The following is an 18,152-nucleotide window of genomic DNA, read 5'->3' on the forward strand; positions in this document are numbered from 1 at the left end:
TAGAAATAAAAGCACTTTCTCCAACATTTGGAGCTAAATAAATTTTTGATTCTCTCTGCTATACAGTTATGAGATGATGTCTTAAATAATTTAAAACCAGGTTGAGGTATATAGGTGTTGTTGAGACATCGCTGCCTCCCTCCAGACCAGAATATACGTTGTGATTTCACCGTTATTTTCTGAAGAACAACCTCTATGTTGCAGTGCAGAGACTCCCTCTCCTTCTCCCCTCTGCAGACTGTCACTCTACCAATAATCCAAGATCCTCTGCAGTTATACCAGAGAAGAGACAGCTCAGAAACATCCTTTAGGAAACTGTACTGGTTTCATGTCTCTGAACGACCTTAAAGCTCCAAAAAGAGTCTGTTATTGTCAGAATTCACCCCATTCCATCGACGCATGCTGTGAATAGAGGCAGAGCTGCATTAAGCGTTGACACACATTTAAAAAAAAAATTTTTTACATTTTTTTATTGTGTGACACAAAAAAATGAAAACATTTTTAAAAACTTTTCAAACAGTATTCAAGCTGACATTATTGCGCTTCCTGCTCAGTTAACGGAGCCTCTAGAAGCTCTTTCAGCTTTTGTGCTGCAAATTGTCTGGTGCAATTCCAATGGCAGGCAAAAGATAATATTATACAAACTTTACTGTGTGGGAAATCATGTTAGTCGATTGTGTGCTTAGTCACATGGTCAAAAATAATATCTGTATTACAGTTGCTCCGGACAGACGTGTTAAGTGACTAAATAAGACTGAATGGATGGAGGCTAAAGGTGTGATTTGTAAATGAATTTTTAGGGTGCATCAACAACAACAATAACAACAACAACAAATAGCAATGGAATAAAACATAACTTTTCCACAAACTTACATTTTCTTTCTTCTATGTAGATTTTCTGACAGTTAGCAGTTGTGCTAATTGTGAATCTATCTGTGCCATGACTTCTGGTTGTAGAAATACTGAACATATCTTCCATCTTTAAACACAAGTTACCACATTCATTATGAGGCAACGCAATGGGGGGTAAAAAAACAACAATAAAATGAATACAAAAAAGTTTTAGTCATCTGTGTGAATTCATTTGTCCTGATAGAAAATTAAAATGCAGCTTTGTTACAGTTGGTCAGAGGCAGATACACAGATGTTATACTGATGACACACTCTGTCCCCTGCAACCAGTGCAAATTATTCAATGCTTTAGCGCCATCTGCTGGCAGGTTTCTGTGTAACTTCATTAAAAAGGGGTACAGAGAAAAGACAGTAACCTTCACTGTTGTTTTTTGATGTCCTGAACTTAGAATGACGTTATGGATTGAAATTGAATACATATTTAAGTAGACATGCCAATGACACCGGAGCACAAATCATGTCAGCGTGATGAACGACAGCTGAATTCCTTTTAGACGCTCTGGTTCCAGGGTCCTGACCTGTGTCTGAAATAAGGTGCACTATATTTACCCGACAGTGTAGTGACTGTGTTCACCATTTGTGTACAAGTACTTGACATATTCACCCCGTTTCTACCAAGAAAGCATGATGCAGTGACCTTTCAAACCACCTTGAGTCTTAACCTGGATTTTTTTAAAATGTTTTTGGTTTTTGCTAATCTGTCTTTATTTAGCTCCCTTTCATGAGCACCAGTGGCTCCAGGGACACCTCCAGTTTTCTGTCCTTGATCCATGTAAAAAAAAAAAAAAATCTTGATTAAATCCAGTCCAGATGCTCACAGTATTCATGCAGCTAAACTACTCCTGTAACTGTAGAGTCATACATAGTTAAGATTATGCAAAGGTTTTCCCTCCTCAAGGACTGTTTCAGGTTACATAAGGCCATTCTAACTATTTTGCTGCATTGGTCTGTCACTGAGGTTGAAGTTTGTCCTCTGCACTGGTCCCCTTCATTAATCCTACTGTACGAGACAGTCCCAGATGAGATGATGGAGGACACTCCACTTCTCATGCCCTGCAAACACAAGAGACTGCTTGGACTTCTCTTGCAGCACTTTCTGCTTTGTATTGTGAGCTCTGAAGGTGACCTCCTGTGGCCTCACTCCAGCTGGCAATCAAAGTTTACGTGCATCCAACAGCTTTGTCTGCATCTGTATTAATGATTTTGCTGTAAAACAAATCTCTTACTCCCATAGTGACCGTTCAATTCCCACAAAATGATATCTGTGCATTAAAAGAGCATCTCGCCCCAAAATAAAGCCATTTTCTACTCACCCCATGCTAATGGAAAGTCAGATGAAGTCTATGAGTCCACAAAACATTTCTGGTGCTTCGCAGAAAACACAATGACTGAGGGGAACAGGGAAAAATGGAAAATAGAAAACATACAGGGAACTTGCATTGTTCCCTGTAAACACACATGGCCTGCTAAAAGTGAAACCTTTATTATCATGTATGTATATCTATATAATCATTCAACTGGAGCTTTCTAGAGTGGCCTTCAGTTGACGTCTTCTGGTGGGACTTGAACAAAGTGGTTTCAGCTTATGTACCCATGCAGGAGACTTCCATAACTCAAGACCTTTGACCATGAGGAATGGGATAAGATTTCATACCAAAACCTACAGCAGCATTTAGGCATTATGGCCCCCACATGTGGAATAGTCTGCTGGAGGGTCTCAGGATGGCAGAGACTCTTAATATCTTTTTTAATCAGGCTTTTAACTAATATTAATCTGGCTTTTTACTCATATTTTAAGCCTTTCTTATGCTCCTATACTATGTTGCTTTTACCCTGTTTTTAAAGATCATGATAATCTTAAATAGTGTTCTGTTTTTATTCATTACTGTTATTGTCTTCAAACTCCGGGCGCGACGCCAGTGCACCGCGGTACTTGTATTGTATCTATTCTATTTTATGTCCTAATCTTAAGTATTTTATTTTTCTTTACTGAATTTATTTCATTATAATTAGTCTTTTAGTCCAATTTCATAAATAGCATATATTTGACAAATAAACCTAATATACAATTAGAGTCGACTATATTTTTTCTCCAACTTGACATCTTGTAGATTCTGTCCCAGCTAGGGAGCACTAGTGCCAAGATGACAATAGAGGGCGACAATGAGCCATGTCAATGCCTAAAAATAAAATAGAAGAAAATTAAATTTTTGTTTTATTTTCTTTTCCTATTCCTAACGTAGATGACAAGAACACCAAACAAACAGGATGCTTAAATAATTCATATCTATATAAAGTCAAACAGACGCGACGCTACGTTCTTATTTCTACGTAAGTCCCCGTTCTGAACAGATGTACGGAAGCCCGGTTGGGTCAGAAATGACCGGTTCCTGCGTTCCTGCCACGGTGGCTCCATCGCGTGGCGATCACGCGCGTAGAGCTTTGCAGATTCGTGAACGCGCACCCGCTGTCTACACGGCGCGACACCGCGAGCGGACAGCGCGCGGCTGAGAGAAGGTAGGCGGCTTTACGTGCATTTCCTCCCGGGGAGGGTTAGCATGCGGCGGCGTGGGGCGTTATGGAGCGTCGCGGGTCTCACTTTCCGTCGGAATTGGGTCAAACGTGGGGCATTAGTGACGCGACAAATCACGAAGTGTTCCCGTGGATCAGTTCGCCACGAGTAACCGGTTACGTGGACGCTATCGTGCTGCTAGCAACGGTAGCTCCGCTCGGCGTGGGGACGACAGCAGCCCGATAGCCACCCGATATGTCGCCGATAAATCAGTGGGAGCTGTAGAAACACTGAACGACTATTAGAGCTCCTGTTAACTTCTAAAGCTAAGTCAGTCCTGTCGGCGACACCTGATATTTGCAGGATGTCCACGACAGTAGAATGAATAAGTTTGACATTTACGTGACAGCAAATGCTGCAAGTTTAAAAGAACAAGCTGTGCAGTTTATACCAACACACACAAGGCTGCCACAACATGAGGGGTATTGATATCTTTATTACACTGTTTTTTTAATTTTATATATCTATTTTTTGTTTTTGTGTGTGTATATTTTAGTGTTTGTGTTGGCTTTCTGTGTATTAAGTCTTTTTTTTTTTTGCTCTTTACACTCTGCATTTCTTTTGTGTGCACCAATCCTACTTTATGTGCCTTCTATTTATAGAATTTGAATTAAAAACACTCCATTCTGATAGAAGGTTCTTTAATTATGGGACTATAATAGAAAAGAGAAGAGTCATGTTATTTCTCTGTTAAGTAATTTATTTAGAATGAGTCATCAGATTGTTGTATCGGAACTATTACGCTGTTAAAACTGTTCAATACCTGTGTGACTGGTTATTCCCGTGCCACGTGAATTCATATTTGTTATGCTGTTCTTATTTTCAGGCAGGGTAAGGTTACACCCCCACCCCACCCCCCCCTACCCCATCTGCCCTGGTTTCTACAAGCAACAGCCTCCCAGAAAGAACCACCCGTCTGCAGGAAGAGTCCTATCAGGGCCGTTTCTCCTCAAGGAAGCCTTTTTTTAATTGGTGCTCAACGGCAAATAAAACATCTTGCAAGTGTTGGAGGGCGCTGAGTTTTTATTGAGAGCAGTCCTGGAGTTTTTTGGGCTGTAGTTTGGAAAACAGAGGATCCAAAGGCTGAATTCCACAGAAAAAAAGTGCAGACATTGAAGAAATAATCGATTGTCCTCAACTTTCTTGAAGTTGTATGTCTGAGAGCGATCATGGGGACCAAAGGCTACGGCTACTACCGGGTGGCCATCTTCTTCTGCATGTTCATCGGCTACTCGCTGTACTTCTTCAACAGGAAGACCTTCGCCTTCGTCATGCCTTCAGTGATGGAGGAGATCCACCTCGACAAAGACGACTTTGGGTGAGACGTCGGCGTGAATGGAGGATGTTCTGGTTTGTGTCTAGAGGCCGTTTGATTAAAACCTTCTGCAGGATCGATTCCTGTGTGTTGACTTTAAGTAAAGACAACCTGATTCCAGCCTCATCAAGAATAATCAAAAGTTTGTTTTTATCACACTTAATTCAATTTTACTCGCACCCCACCTTGACCTTTGACCTCCTGATTTCACATAACATTGTGAGGGTGCCTTGAATGTGCTAATGGATTCCTGAGAAGGCGTCCTGATGCACAGCGGTCCTTTGAGCTAAATGCTAAAGCTAGTACAGGGCATTGTGATAATTCCAGGTATGTTTGCTCTGCTAACAATCTTATTCCAGCTTAGTACCTTTTGCATATTGGTTTAAATATTAGAGTACAGCTAATGCTCAAGGCGTTTATACCACAGAAAAGAAGAAAGATTAATAGAGGTGAGGTAACAGTCATTATATTAATTGAATCCATCCTGCAGGGCACATGAATGTGCTGAGTAGATTTTGCTGGAATATATAACAGACGACACATGGGACTAAAAATGACCATTATTGTCATGCTGAAGGCAAAGTCAGAAGATTGTTAAAAGTGATGGGATTTATCCTCTGAGCACCGTTAGTGTCTAAAGCAATGGACACCAAATGACGGCCCGCGGGCCGGATGCGGCCCACCTTCACGTTTGGCACGGCCCCCTGAACAGAACAGAAAAACACCCTGGGTATTATGTATTTCATAAATAATGTTATTTACTTCGTTAATAGTATTATTAATTATTTCGTAACTTTTTTTTCCGTGAAGATCCCAGAAGGGGTGATTAATCATTATTATTATGTGTTGCTTTCTGGAAGACAATAAATGTGTATGTTTAGGCATCTCTGCAATCGTCATAGTTTTTCTGTCACAAACTGACCCCGGCCCCCCATCAGAAAAAGGAAAAGTTATGTGGTAGTTGGATTGTTGGATAGTTGGGTTGCTGTCACCCAACTTGTAAACGTCATTGGTTCAAACTTGCGCCCCAGGTCTTCTGTGATGTCACACATCAACGTTAACCTTCCTGCTGTCTCTGCAGGTCTGATCAGCAGCAGCCAGACGATGGCCTACGCCATCAGTAAGTTCATCAGCGGCGTGCTGTCCGATCAGATCAGCGCCCGCTGGCTTTTCTCCATCGGCCTCTTCGTGGTCGGGGGGATCAACGTGGCCTTCTCCTGGACCTCCACCGTGTCCATGTTCTCCTTGTTGTGGTTCATCAACGGCCTGGGACAAGGCTGCGGGTGGCCCCCGTGTGGGAAGGTGCTGCGCAAGGTAAGGATGACGCCGCTTCTTGCTGTCAGACCTCAGACAGGTGGAATCCTGGCTGTAACGGCTGCAGGAGTCGCTCCACGTCCAGAGTAGCTCCAGAACACTGGATTTAGTTGGGATGTCGCCTTTTTTGTTGAGCGGTAAGACTTTTTTTCTGCCCCCAGAAGACTGAACACATGAGAAAACCCTGTCAGTCTATGTTCAGGGGCAACGTAACACTTGTGAGACGCTGCCGTGAAAGCAGCAGCATTTAAAGGTGGGGCATAAATAGGCTTTGGCGCTGGTTCAAAAGGATCGGATTACAGGAGGATGTATTTTTAGGAGATCCTCAGTAGATCCGTCCAAAAGAAGAGCAACTTCAACCAAAGGAGATTTCCTCCTCTGGTCAGAGACGTGTTTTTTGCAACTCCAGTTTTCTGCCGCTCCTGCAGAGCTGAGCAAACATCCACACACAGCTTCAGCCCCGTGTTGAATCCACCAGTGGGCGGGCCGGAGGCTTCGTCCAGAGGATTCTGGAGTTACTGATGATTCTGCTGCTGTGCTGGCTGTAGTGTGTTATTATTATACTGTCCTGCTGGCTGTGTTACATCATGAGGACGTGTAGGATGAGGATAGAATCCAGTTTTTTTTAGAAGCATTGAATTAAGTAAAGAATTCAAATGTTTTTTATTATTATTATTATTAGTAGTAGTTGTAGTATTGTTAATAATAATAATAATAATATCATTATTCCCCGCCACGGGCAAAGTGAGGAGGTGGGACAAAGTGATGGGTTCCATTTATCTTTCATGCACACAACAACCTAGTAAAGGTTGCATTTTGCTAATTAGCAACTTTTAATTAAGTTTTAATTTTAATTTTGTATCTTGTTTCCATGGCTACATGCTGTTGGTGGGATTTGTCTCCGGTGAGGTTTCCGAAGCTAAACTCAAACCTCTTTTGTCCCCCCATCAGTGGTTCGAGCCGTCCCAGTTTGGAACCTGGTGGTCCGTCATGTCCTGCAGCATGAACCTGGCCGGGTGTCTGGGGCCCATCCTGGTCACCGTTCTTCTCCGTTACTACGACTGGAGGGCCATCCTGACCATGTCGGGCATCGTCTGCGCCGCCTTTTCGTTTGTTTGTCTGGTGTTTGTGAAGAATGAACCCAAGGACGTGGGCCTGCCCAGCATCCAGGCCGCAGTCAAGAAGGGGGCTAAAGGAGGTAAACGGAGGTCGTGAAAATTTTAAATGATTGTGGGAGCAGCTGGAACTACTACTACTCAAGGGATGAATGACTGTGTTAAGTTTCCTGAACTTTTTTTCAATGATAAACTAAGAAAAATGTCAAAATGTAGAGCTCTCTTCTCGATCTGTCTCAGTGTCTTCAACTCCTCTTTTTTTCTTAACCGTTCTTGTTTGCTTTTTTTTTTTTTCAGGCACATCTCCTGACCAAATTTCATCAGAATATAAAAATATTGTTTACATAAACAAACAAAAGCACATTTTAAGTCACAGTGGTAAACAAACTGTTGGAAGTGTTGGTTTCACTTTTAATCAGAGGAGACGGTTGACCTACTTTTCACTCCCATAAAAACAGATTCACCGTATGTCTTCTATCGAGTCTGGACTTGATCTAAACCTGATCTAATGTGAACCCGAGGCGATCACTCAATGAAACCCGAGTCAGTCTAGTGAAGACACTTCATTTTCCTGAGCGTTTTTAGATTCGATCAGAGCTGCTTAAATTTCAGTTTAATAAACCAACATTTGAAAAGAACAGATAAAGATGTTTTACTTCTGTTGTTCAGGTGCCAGTTGTTTTGGAGATAACCGATTCCTCTTTCCAGACTTCCTGAGCTGCTGCTCCACATCATCCACTGATTTGATGAGTTTTGATGCCTCTGCTCATTTAGAGCACAAACGGTTATAGCGTGTTAGTGAATCCACCTCTTGTTCTCTCCAGGCAACAGCGAGAGCACCCTGAGCGAGTTCCTCCTGTCTCCCTTCCTGTGGGTGTTGTCTCTGGGCTACCTGGTGGTGTTCGGTGTGAAGACGGCCGCCACCGACTGGGGACAGCTCTTCCTCATGCAGGAGAAAGGCCAGACCGCTCTGATGGGTATGCATGTTCATCCTCCACCTGACTTTCCCTTCCCTTTCCTGGGTGGAGATGCTGACATCGTGCCTTTTGTTTACAGGCAGCAGCTACATGAGCGCCTTGGAGGTTGGAGGTTTTGTGGGCAGCCTGGCTTCGGGCTTCATCACCGACAGAGCTGTGGCTCGGGTGAGAACAGAAAACATGAACAGAAACGACTGGAATTCCCGAGCAGTATAAAGATCTTTTTCTTTTCTTTTTTCTTACTCCAGCAAGGCTTGAGCACCCACGGCAACCCTCGGCACACTCTGCTCATCCTCATGATGGCCGGTATGTACGTGTCCATGTACCTCTTCAGAGTCACCATCACGCCTGAAATCCCCGGGGTAATAGCAATTATTTTTTCTCATTTTGTGTAAAAAAAAAAGCTGGAAATGTTCACGTTGCTAACGCTGAGCTCGTATTTTCTTTCTTTCTCAGGAGACTCCTCTCTGGGTTCAGATCATTCATCCCATCTCTGTCCTCATTGGAGTATCAGAAAAAGAGGTACGCACAATCATTTTTTCTTGTTTGGTTTTGGGATTCGCGTGTAATAACATCATACACACGTGTGTTATTACATCTTGTCCCGCACAGATTTGGATCCTGCTCCTTGGAGCTGTGTTTGGATTTTCCTCTTACGGCCCAATTTCCTTGTTCGGAGTCATCGCCAGTGAAAGCGCTCCTTCAAATTTTTGTGGAACCTCTCATGCCGTTGTGGCGTTGATGGCTAACGGTAAGCCGCAGACTCACTTCGAAAAAGATGCAGATTGCTGGGAGACACTGCCCCCCCCCCCTAAATAAAGTTACTCATAAATAAATTGTGTCTTTGAAAACGTATTATTTATATTTTAACCGAAGCTGAGAGGAATGAATAGTTGACAGAAGGATTTTTGCTGTAGTTTCTGTTTTAATAAGAGGTTGGTGAGCTTGTTGAGAAAATGTGGTGACTTTAATTACTCACCTCCTAATAGTCATAATTCTTTTCCTGGGGATTAAATGAAGCAGCTGCATGTCTGGTTCATCCGCTTTCATGGAAGACATCTGATTAACTATTTGTTCGTGGTTCTACTTGAATAACATCCAGTTATATTAACATGTTGCACCTATTCGTAATGGAATTCTTCACACTAGACTTTATCGTCGCTTTCCAGCCTGACTCATTCACCTTGCCTTTTTTTTTCTTTTTTCTTCTCCACAGTGGGGGCTTTCGTGGCTGGCCTTCCCTTCAGCACCGTTGCCAAGCAGCACAGCTGGGACATGGCTTTCTGGATAGCTGAGGTCATCATGGGCGCCACCACCGTCGGCTTCTTCCTCGTACGGAACATGCGCACCAAGATGGGACGGATGGCGGAGAAGCTGGACTAACATGTCTTCCAACTCGGTGTACCGGGAACGTTCCTGCACTTTCGACACCTCTGTGAACAGAATACTGCACAATAATGCAACTTCAATTCGACCAATCCAAATAGTCACCATGCTAGACTCATCTCGGACATTTTTCACCCATTGATTGTGTTCGTACCTCAGGGTGAGAGCCGTCAAACCATGTAGAATCAATGTGTCAATCACAAAGAATCACAAAGAATCACAAAGATAGACGATAATTGTCACTTAAAGTCTTCTTCGTCATCCTAGAGTTGCTTTAAGACTAAAAACAGGCCGGACTCGAAGGTTTGAGTTGATTTAACAGCGATGAAGAAGACGAGGACCTCCAGACGAGGTCGTACTTAACCTACTGAATGTCAACTGATGAGCCTTTTTATTAAAGGATAGCAAATTTTGCTCTGTTTGCACAAACGGTAGCATGTGCCATGAACATTTTACTAATGCCTCACTTATCTGTAATGAATCGATAGATTTCATGATACCCATGACTCCTAAGTCATCGTCCGCTTCTGTAACCTGACGTGATTTAATAAATGTCTGCCCCACACTGCCACAGGAGCTACAATGCTGGATTACACATGTACTGTAAACAGTCTCATCTTCAATGTAATGTGGGTATTGTACACATTTTTGGAATTAAAAATTAACCTCACTTGATTTTTTTAATGAACTATTCAGGTAATGTTAAAATAATCAGCAGTTCAAAGTAAAAATCTGGCAGCTGTCTGTATGAAAATGAAACTTTTGTCTCCCTTCACCACAGTTCAGTAGGGAAATAAATACACAACAAACACCAGTGGTCTCTCAGTTCTTTCACGTATTCCATGTCTCCAGAAACAGAGTATTCAAAGATAACTGAGAACTCGTATGCAGCTGAGAATAGCACAAACACAACTGTTGATACAAAAGGGTTTTTAAAAATTAGATTCAACTTTTATTTTGGAGCTGGAGGACGTGGGGTTTGTGATTTGTAAAAGTAATTTAAATGGGAACTCATTTGATCAAAAGTTACCTCATCTTAAACAAGCTCAGACCCGTTTCTGGATCTGGTTCATGTGAATCGCAGCAATGAACTGAGTTTATAGTTTATGTAGGAAGTGTTCCTAAACCCCTGCAATGACTCCATGAGAAAACCTGGATCTAATGTAATGATGTCACCACAGGATCATATCTGCTTCTGAGGCAGTGATGTCTACAGAATTCTCTCCATCGTTGCTTTTCAAACAGCCTCTCTGAAATCTGATTTTTATAATGATAAATAATCAGGTTTGTAAACTTCCGATGCTTAATCTTGTTAAAGTTGTTTCTTTTTGGCATTTCACAACTTTTCTGGTCTTTTGTTGACACTTTTTTTAAAAAAAGTTGTGGCTGGAGTCAAATTAGAAATACAGTGTGTATATAATAAAAGACGTGAAATTTCTCTAATTTTAATGTTATATTTTATTATTCGATCAAATATGGGGTTTAAATGGTTTGCAGATGATCACATTATGCTTCTATTGACATTCCACACAGCAACCCACCCTTTTATTTGGACACGTGGTTGTGATTTGGAGCCAGTCTCCTCAGCATCAGATCAGACGCTGTCCGTGGTGCTGAAAAATGTCTCTGCTTTAGAGAGCGCTGTCCCCTCAGCAGAAGGTTTATGCTGAGTTTGTATGTTCTCCACGTGTCTTCCTGGGTTATCTGGCTTCTTCATACCTCCAAAAACATGCATCTTAGGAACTGATCAGTCTAAATTTACCACAAGTTTGAGTGTGTGTGTGAGTGGTGGCTTCACCAGGGTATATGCGTACCCCACCTATCGCCCGGAGCCACAACTTATAAAACTTGCCAGACTGGCTTTTTATATATTTGTTTAATTTATTTAAAACGTGCTAACAATTGTTGTGGTTTCTTTATTGGAATTTTCCAACATTTATTTTTTTTGCTGTCATCTTTAGCTGCATGAGCTGAATCTGGATTGCGACTATTATCAGTTTACCTGCACAGGATGAACTACTTCTAAACCTTTCTAAAAGATTTCCCCTCATTATTACAGACATCAGTGACATTTTAATACTTACAGTACCGTTTTAGGACACCTTTTTTTCACTATTTACTTTTCCCTTGAGGCGTACTTTGAAACAGCTTGTGTATTTGAACATAATTATCTAATTATTAACTGACTATTCAGAACGAAACCAAATTTACTACCAACCAACTTTTATTGGTTTGACAATCATTACACAGGTACATCTATTAACAAAAAAAACTGAACACTTGTACTGGATACAGAGAGCTAGAACTTACATGAATATTGCTAGTGCTGGTATGCATTTTACATCTCAAATAAATGTACACTTGGTATATCGGCCTTTAAGGAGCCGTGTCGACAGTTTGATTTTTGATAGTAACACAGCTTATTAGCTTGGCTAAGAAAACAAATTCCATTTTTACCATCCTTACAATGTACCATTACACATCGCATATAGAAAGATCAAAAACCTTCTTTTTTTTTCACATCAGCTATACAAATTTATTGCAATGCTATCACAGAACAGAGATACAACCAACACATGTGATGCACAGTTCTGATAGGGAGAGCTCCAATACGAGGGACTTTAGCTTTATTGATCAGATTTGTTCAGAAAAACTATATGAGTACAAGAGTTAACATGTAGGAACAAAGCTTACAAACATTCTAAAACACTGTTCTTCATTTATAAACAAGAAAACGATGAGTTGCCCTGTGACCTTTTCCGTTCCCACCCCAGCACAGATTACACACACTGTCCCTTATAAAGCATATGGAATGTAATCCAGCAGGCAAGCTCTTGCAGTTGTTGCCCCAAGCTCCTGTGAACTCCGTGTTTGCGTGTCGACACGGTAATCTGTGCCGTGCCCTCCCCTCCTTCACATTTTTAAAACTGAAATGAAATCGGACAGTAACAACAATGACTGCAATTTTTCTTTCTTTTTTTAACGCCGATGCATAACCGTGGGATGTGATGAATCCAAATTGGGGGGTTTTCCTCCTTCGTTTAAAAAAAAGTGTTCTCTACAATCAAACTACTAAAAAACCTGTTTTTAGAAAATAGTTGATAAAAATATTCCCCTGAATTGTACAAGAAAAGAGGTACAGGGAGTACTGGTAAAAGACATGGTTTGAGAGATGTTATTCTGCTGCTTCGTCTTGTTGTTCAGCTGCGCCTGTAGCTGGTGCCTGGAACACACATTTTCTGTCATTAGAATCTCACAACCCAGGACAAGACCTTTATTTTTGCACTTGCACACGTAATTCCAAGACCCTTACGTCGTTCTCGGCTTTGGCTTCGCCATTCTCAGCGGGGGCCTCTGGTGCTTTCTCCTCAGGCTTTGCCTTCTCCACCTCCTTGCCTTTTTTGGGCTTAGCAGGTCCCTTCTAAAAAAGACATTAGTCATGATTACGACAGCTGACTCTGATGAATTACTTGACTGAAAACTTTCAGGACAAAGTTGCACCTTTGGCTTCGGTTTGACCTCTGGTTTTGGAGGTTCGGGTCTCTGTGGGGAAAGAAAGCATTCATGTAAATCTGTGAGAATGATTTCAACAACAAGCTGTCTGTGACAGTCGCTTCTTGTCTGTACTCACTTCTTTCAACCTGTCGGATCTCCTCTTGGGCTGCAGAGATCAGACAGAGAGGCTTACATTGATGGACATTACTGACCCCTGGTGGGTTGTAGATTACATTTTACATTACTTTGAAAACATATTCTCTGAAAATAAATAAATAAATAGATAAATAAATATCAATCAGATCATCCCTTACCTTCTCTGGCTCTGGAGGGGCCTGAAAGGACACCAAAAAAAAGAGAAAACTGTTTAAGGAATGTATTTATAGCTGTATCATTTAAATGGCAGTGGGGTGGAAATATTAGTTATGCAACTCAGGTGGGCGTGTCCTAACAATACATTAACCAATGGCTGTACAGATGGATTTAAATGAGGCTGAGCACGTGATTGGCTGGAACGCTCTTGCACAATAGTGATTATAAACAGCCCTGATTACATCTGATGTTAGCAGGATTCCGCTCATATCGATCAGGGTTTTTGCAAATTAATCAATAATAATCTGGAATTAATCCGTGCATAGCGAGATTTTTGGTGCAATGACAGTGGAAAAAGTGTGGTTGACACGGCGTCCCGCTCCCCACCTCCTGCCCGTGATTTGCCTCCCGTAGCCCCGGTGGAGGAGGGGCGGGCTCCGCCTCCTCCACCGGCGCGTCCATTCATTAGTAATAGATGGGATTGCCGGTGCACGAAAAAAGAAACACACACACACACACACACACAAACACAGTGAAGTTGAACGTTCCCGCCACGAATTTGAAAGGAGTCACTCCGAGATGCTCAGCGACCGATCTGGTCACAGAATCTCCTGGAACCCCCAGCAACAGGAGCAGCGCCATTGCATAACCTCCGACACGGGAACCCACGACCGAAACGCCGCCGACGAGATGCGTTTTCCCACCGGGGAGGAAATAATGGCGGCCATGCAATGCATAAACCCAAGCGATGTTTATAAAAAATCATGCAAAATAAAATAAGGATTTTAAGACATATAGCTGTTACATAAGGCATTAATTGCATGTTCAGAGCGGAGAAACTTGAGTGAAGCTGGATCCAGCCTGAAGACCCCCATTGAAAACAATCAATATGCCGCCAACTTTCAATCCGTCGACACAGAAACACGACCCGGCGCTGTCCTCCATTGCAAGTAAATACATCCATACCTGCTCGCATCAATGTGCATGTCTCAATGTGGAATTAGAAATGCAGGGTAAATTTAAAAACAACAACAACAACAACCCTTGACAACAAAAGATAATCACTGCACGGAGTGGGATTCGAAAGCCACTTGAGAAAAAAATCAAAACATACCAACTAAACTCTGCGAGGTGCAGCGTTGTGTTGACGTCCGGTCGCGACAACGACGCCATATAACGGTTAGTTGTTTTTTTAAAAAAAATTATAATAATGATAATAATAATAATAAAAGTCCAAAACGCCATAGGTAACGAGGCCATTCCACAGATTTACACTTAGGGGGTTATAAATGGTGTATTACTGAATTCGTGAAACATGTCGTGTACTCACTGCGTTCCTTTTAGGCATGGTTGGTTTGTATGGGGTGTTTTTGTTTTGTTTGTTTTTTTAAAGAAAAGAAAAAAATTAGCTAAATGCTACTCAGTACAGGAGAAAATACAGTGGTAAAAGGGAAGGTAAGGCTGTGCCAGTACAGTCTAACACAGCGCAACGAGCCGCTAATGTTCCATTGGAAGGAAAACTAGCTGAAACCGGATTGGATTCTCCCCCTCCCCTCACTATTAAAAGCGCTATATGTCCTACGTGATGGACATTGCTAAAGCCCGCCTCCCACGCCCGCTGATTGGTCAACACGGTGGGCAGCAACAAGATTTCAAACACGGGCCGCAACCTGCGTGGTTACGTCACACGTCAATCAGCAAAGGTGACCCCCCCCCCCATATTTGTACGTCCGCGCAGCCATCTGGTTTAACCAGGCAAAATGTCTAAAATCTACTGTCCTGCCATCCAGATGTTTCCATAAACCCGAGATGTAACCACGATATTTATGATAAATAAGTAAATTCCATAGGGAGTGATTAAAAAAAAACCTGGTGTCAGGGTTGGTGGACGTTCAGTGTGTGCAGCCCCTACACAGCCTATTGTATTTTAGCAGGGGGGGAAAATGGCGACAGTAATCGGTAGCCCGGAGCTCCGATCATGGGGGATTCTTCCTGCAGTCGCCCCCGGACCTTTCACTTGATCCCCCCCCTACCTACCTTCCCCCCGACAGTGTGCGTTCCCAACAGGACTGGTGCTCCAGCTTTGTGCTGAAAACGCACACTTTCATTCATTTCCATTCAATCATACTCATTCCGCGACGTGTGTTTGTTTACTGCGCTGAGCGCTTTGTGCGACCTGTTTATTTATAGGAGAGAAGCGTGTGTTCATGTGAAACGGGTTTCTTTCATTTGTCTGCTAATTGGTGCATCATATGAGAAGATGGGACAATTGTAATCCGTATTTGCGGTGTATTATATATAGAAAAATAACCCACAGATCATCACATACCATAACATTGGTGTTGTACCATAACATCATATGACCTAACAGACTTCTAAACGATCCCACAGCTATTTTTACAATTAATTTTAATTCCATTGTAATGAAAAGAATAAATGTGGTTGAAGTTTGTAAAAAAACAACAACAACAACAAGATTTCAATTATACACTAGAGGCGAAATGAAAATATAAAATGTCATTTCATTTTTTACAGGGAAGGCAGTTTCCACACAAGTGCAATAATTCTGCTGAGAAACATTTCGTATCTTCCCTTTATCTTTCTTCCCAACAAAAAACGGGAGGATGTGGTCAAACACAGAGGACATCCACGCAAGAGGAGACAGATGTGACGGTAAAATGCAAAGTTTTTAATGTATTTAACAGAATTATTAGAGTTTAAAATTAAAATTTTTGCAAAAAAGGGCTCCACTGCGTTGACCAATCCAGTGTTGCAGTGCTGAATTTAGTTGCTCCAGTGGAGACCTGCTGTGATCCCTGGTGCTGATTTTACACACCGCACTGTTGTCCAGTACAGATCTGTATATGAGGCTTATTTTAAAAACGTTGTCATGTAAATGTGTTCAAAATAAAAGCAAAAATGAATCAGTTTTCAGCAAAACCATTCTTGTGTAAACAGAGCCTCAGGTTAGACGGTTTTCTTTCTCTTTTCATAGTGTCCTGTTTGCTTGAGTGGAGTCAGACATGGTGTATATACAGTGGAATTTTCAAAAGACCGCACACTGGAACACAAATCTAGTATCTTGTGTTGTCATGCCACCAAACCACATTCTTGTTGTCATGTAAACGGTCACCAAATATTTGTTGACTTTTAATCAATCTCAGTATTATAAAATGTATGATTGAAATTTGTCTCAGTAACCAGCTGAGTGGATTAAATGATTTTCAAACCAAATTGAGATTACAACATTTGATCTGTTTTATCTGTTGTGTTCTGAGGACTAATAAATATAGTCACCATTGAATTTAAGAAAAGTAACAGAAGAAAAGTTCTGCCTTGCCGGTCAATTGACTAATCTTGCTTGCAGGCCTAATAATTTTATGCAATTCCATTCATTTCTTTAAAACTCTTGAACAAAAAAACTGCTTCTTGCATGAAGGTTCTGCTGCCACAAGAACATCAGAACTGAGGAACCCAATTAAACAAACAGAGCAGATTCACAGCGAACCTCCAGATCCTTCAGAGCCACATTCGACAGCAAGTTGAGAAGACTCCAAATTTGATTTCGTTTGGCACGGCCTTCCGACCCCGTGTCGCAGCTGTCTGTGACATTTTGTTGTTAACAAATGGTCAAATGCACGCAGGTCAGATTTCATGTGCGTAACTCAAAAAATGTACTCTGGTTGTCCACCAAAGGAACCGTGGAAAATTCAATTTGAGGTGCTCACAGTGAAGCTTGTCCTTTTCTTGCATTGCTTGTACTTTAAAGACGTCAAAGACTTCCACTTTGGTTTCATTTTAATCCTGCAGATTAACTTCTTACTCAAGGATGTATAATATTACTACAATAAGTTAAATAACGTGTCCATCATTCATTTACAATTCATTTACACGCCCAAAACCTGGAGTCAGTTTTCCACTCAGTGTGGAAAGTATGAGAGTTTAATAGAACCCATAAAGACAGACTTAATAAGTGAACGTGTGCCCAAACATCATGGTACTATAATGCAAAAATACTTTGTCTAAATGTGTTTCCTACATTTACATCTCAGTCAATCCCCCCCATCAGGGACCCCTATTCACCCAATTGATCTCGTTTCTGACTTTTATCTGGGGGGTGTAAACAAATAATCACAGGCAGACATTAATGACATCAGGGCTTCACACTCAACAGGCAAATGTCACCTTATCTATTTATATTTCAATAAAACAGTGGCAAAAACTATAACTTTGTGTTTTTAGGTTTAAAACAGTATTTCACAACTGGTGAATGTTAAAGAGAAACCTGCATTATGTGTCATACAAATAGATTTTTAAGAAGTTGTGTGCTCTTCTGAGTAATAGTACATAACCATGCTATTGAAAACATTATTTTATATATATATATATATATATATATATATATATATATATATATATATATATATAAGTTAGTTTACATTAACACATAAAGAGCAATACACACACACACACACACACACACACACACACACACACACACACACACACACACACACACACACACACACACACACACACACACACACAATGCTGTACACACACCAACTCATTTATTCTGTACTCCTTTTTGGATTCTCCTGATAATAACATCTACGTGTATTTTAACTCATATTTCTCCATTATTTCTTTAACCATTGTGTTTATGGTGGCGTCTCATTATCCACCACCTGTTGCTCTCGCATTAGAAGCATTTTGCAGTGTTGTTGGAAAAATAAGGAAAGAGACACATAAGG

At 41.4% G+C, this 18,152-nt stretch overlaps 2 protein-coding genes across 3 annotated transcripts; one reads left to right on the plus strand and one right to left on the minus strand.

The window, feature by feature from the left end:
* Nucleotides 1-3,457: 3,457 nt before the first annotated feature.
* On the plus strand, nucleotides 3,458-10,661 carry LOC137606177 (glucose-6-phosphate exchanger SLC37A4-like). 2 transcript variants are annotated; one of them, XM_068331301.1, is made up of 10 exons: nucleotides 3,458-3,906; nucleotides 4,311-4,799; nucleotides 5,879-6,113; nucleotides 7,065-7,311; nucleotides 8,053-8,205; nucleotides 8,285-8,370; nucleotides 8,454-8,567; nucleotides 8,662-8,727; nucleotides 8,818-8,956; nucleotides 9,422-10,661. In XM_068331301.1, exons 2-10 carry the CDS (start codon nucleotides 4,654-4,656, stop codon nucleotides 9,586-9,588), a joined length of 1,353 nt encoding a protein of 450 aa, XP_068187402.1. In that variant the 5' UTR covers nucleotides 3,458-3,906; nucleotides 4,311-4,653; the 3' UTR covers nucleotides 9,589-10,661. The 2 variants fall into 2 exon arrangements, with proteins under 2 accessions (XP_068187402.1, XP_068187401.1); XM_068331300.1 differs by lacking the exon at nucleotides 3,458-3,906 and having other exon boundaries at nucleotides 4,664-4,802; nucleotides 5,881-6,113; nucleotides 9,422-10,639.
* Nucleotides 10,662-11,794: 1,133 nt separating this feature from the next.
* On the minus strand, nucleotides 11,795-14,937 carry LOC137606297 (non-histone chromosomal protein HMG-17-like). Its single transcript, XM_068331499.1, has 6 exons — nucleotides 14,729-14,937; nucleotides 13,401-13,421; nucleotides 13,223-13,252; nucleotides 13,093-13,134; nucleotides 12,905-13,012; nucleotides 11,795-12,814 (listed from the first exon to the last, which is right to left on the minus strand). Exons 1-6 carry the CDS (start codon nucleotides 14,744-14,746, stop codon nucleotides 12,767-12,769), a joined length of 267 nt encoding a protein of 88 aa, XP_068187600.1. The 5' UTR covers nucleotides 14,747-14,937; the 3' UTR covers nucleotides 11,795-12,766.
* Nucleotides 14,938-18,152: the final 3,215 nt, after the last annotated feature.

This window comes from Antennarius striatus, chromosome 13, assembly GCF_040054535.1.
Source record: "Antennarius striatus isolate MH-2024 chromosome 13, ASM4005453v1, whole genome shotgun sequence".
Lineage (NCBI taxonomy): Eukaryota > Metazoa > Chordata > Actinopteri > Lophiiformes > Antennariidae > Antennarius > Antennarius striatus.

Coding starts and splice junctions, on each gene's coding strand:
- LOC137606177 (XM_068331301.1), top strand. CDS start 4,654: ATGGGGACCAAAGGCTACGGCTACTACCGGGTGGCCATCTTCTTCTGC. Junction 8,206..8,284: donor AGGCCAGACCGCTCTGATGG/GTATGCATGTTC, acceptor TTTTGTTTACAG/GCAGCAGCTACATGAGCGCC. Junction 8,568..8,661: donor TCACGCCTGAAATCCCCGGG/GTAATAGCAATT, acceptor TTTCTTTCTCAG/GAGACTCCTCTCTGGGTTCA.
- LOC137606297 (XM_068331499.1), bottom strand. Junction 13,253..13,400: donor CCCCTCCAGAGCCAGAGAAG/GTAAGGGATGAT, acceptor TGATCTCTGCAG/CCCAAGAGGAGATCCGACAG. Junction 13,135..13,222: donor GATCCGACAGGTTGAAAGAA/GTGAGTACAGAC, acceptor CTTTCCCCACAG/AGACCCGAACCTCCAAAACC.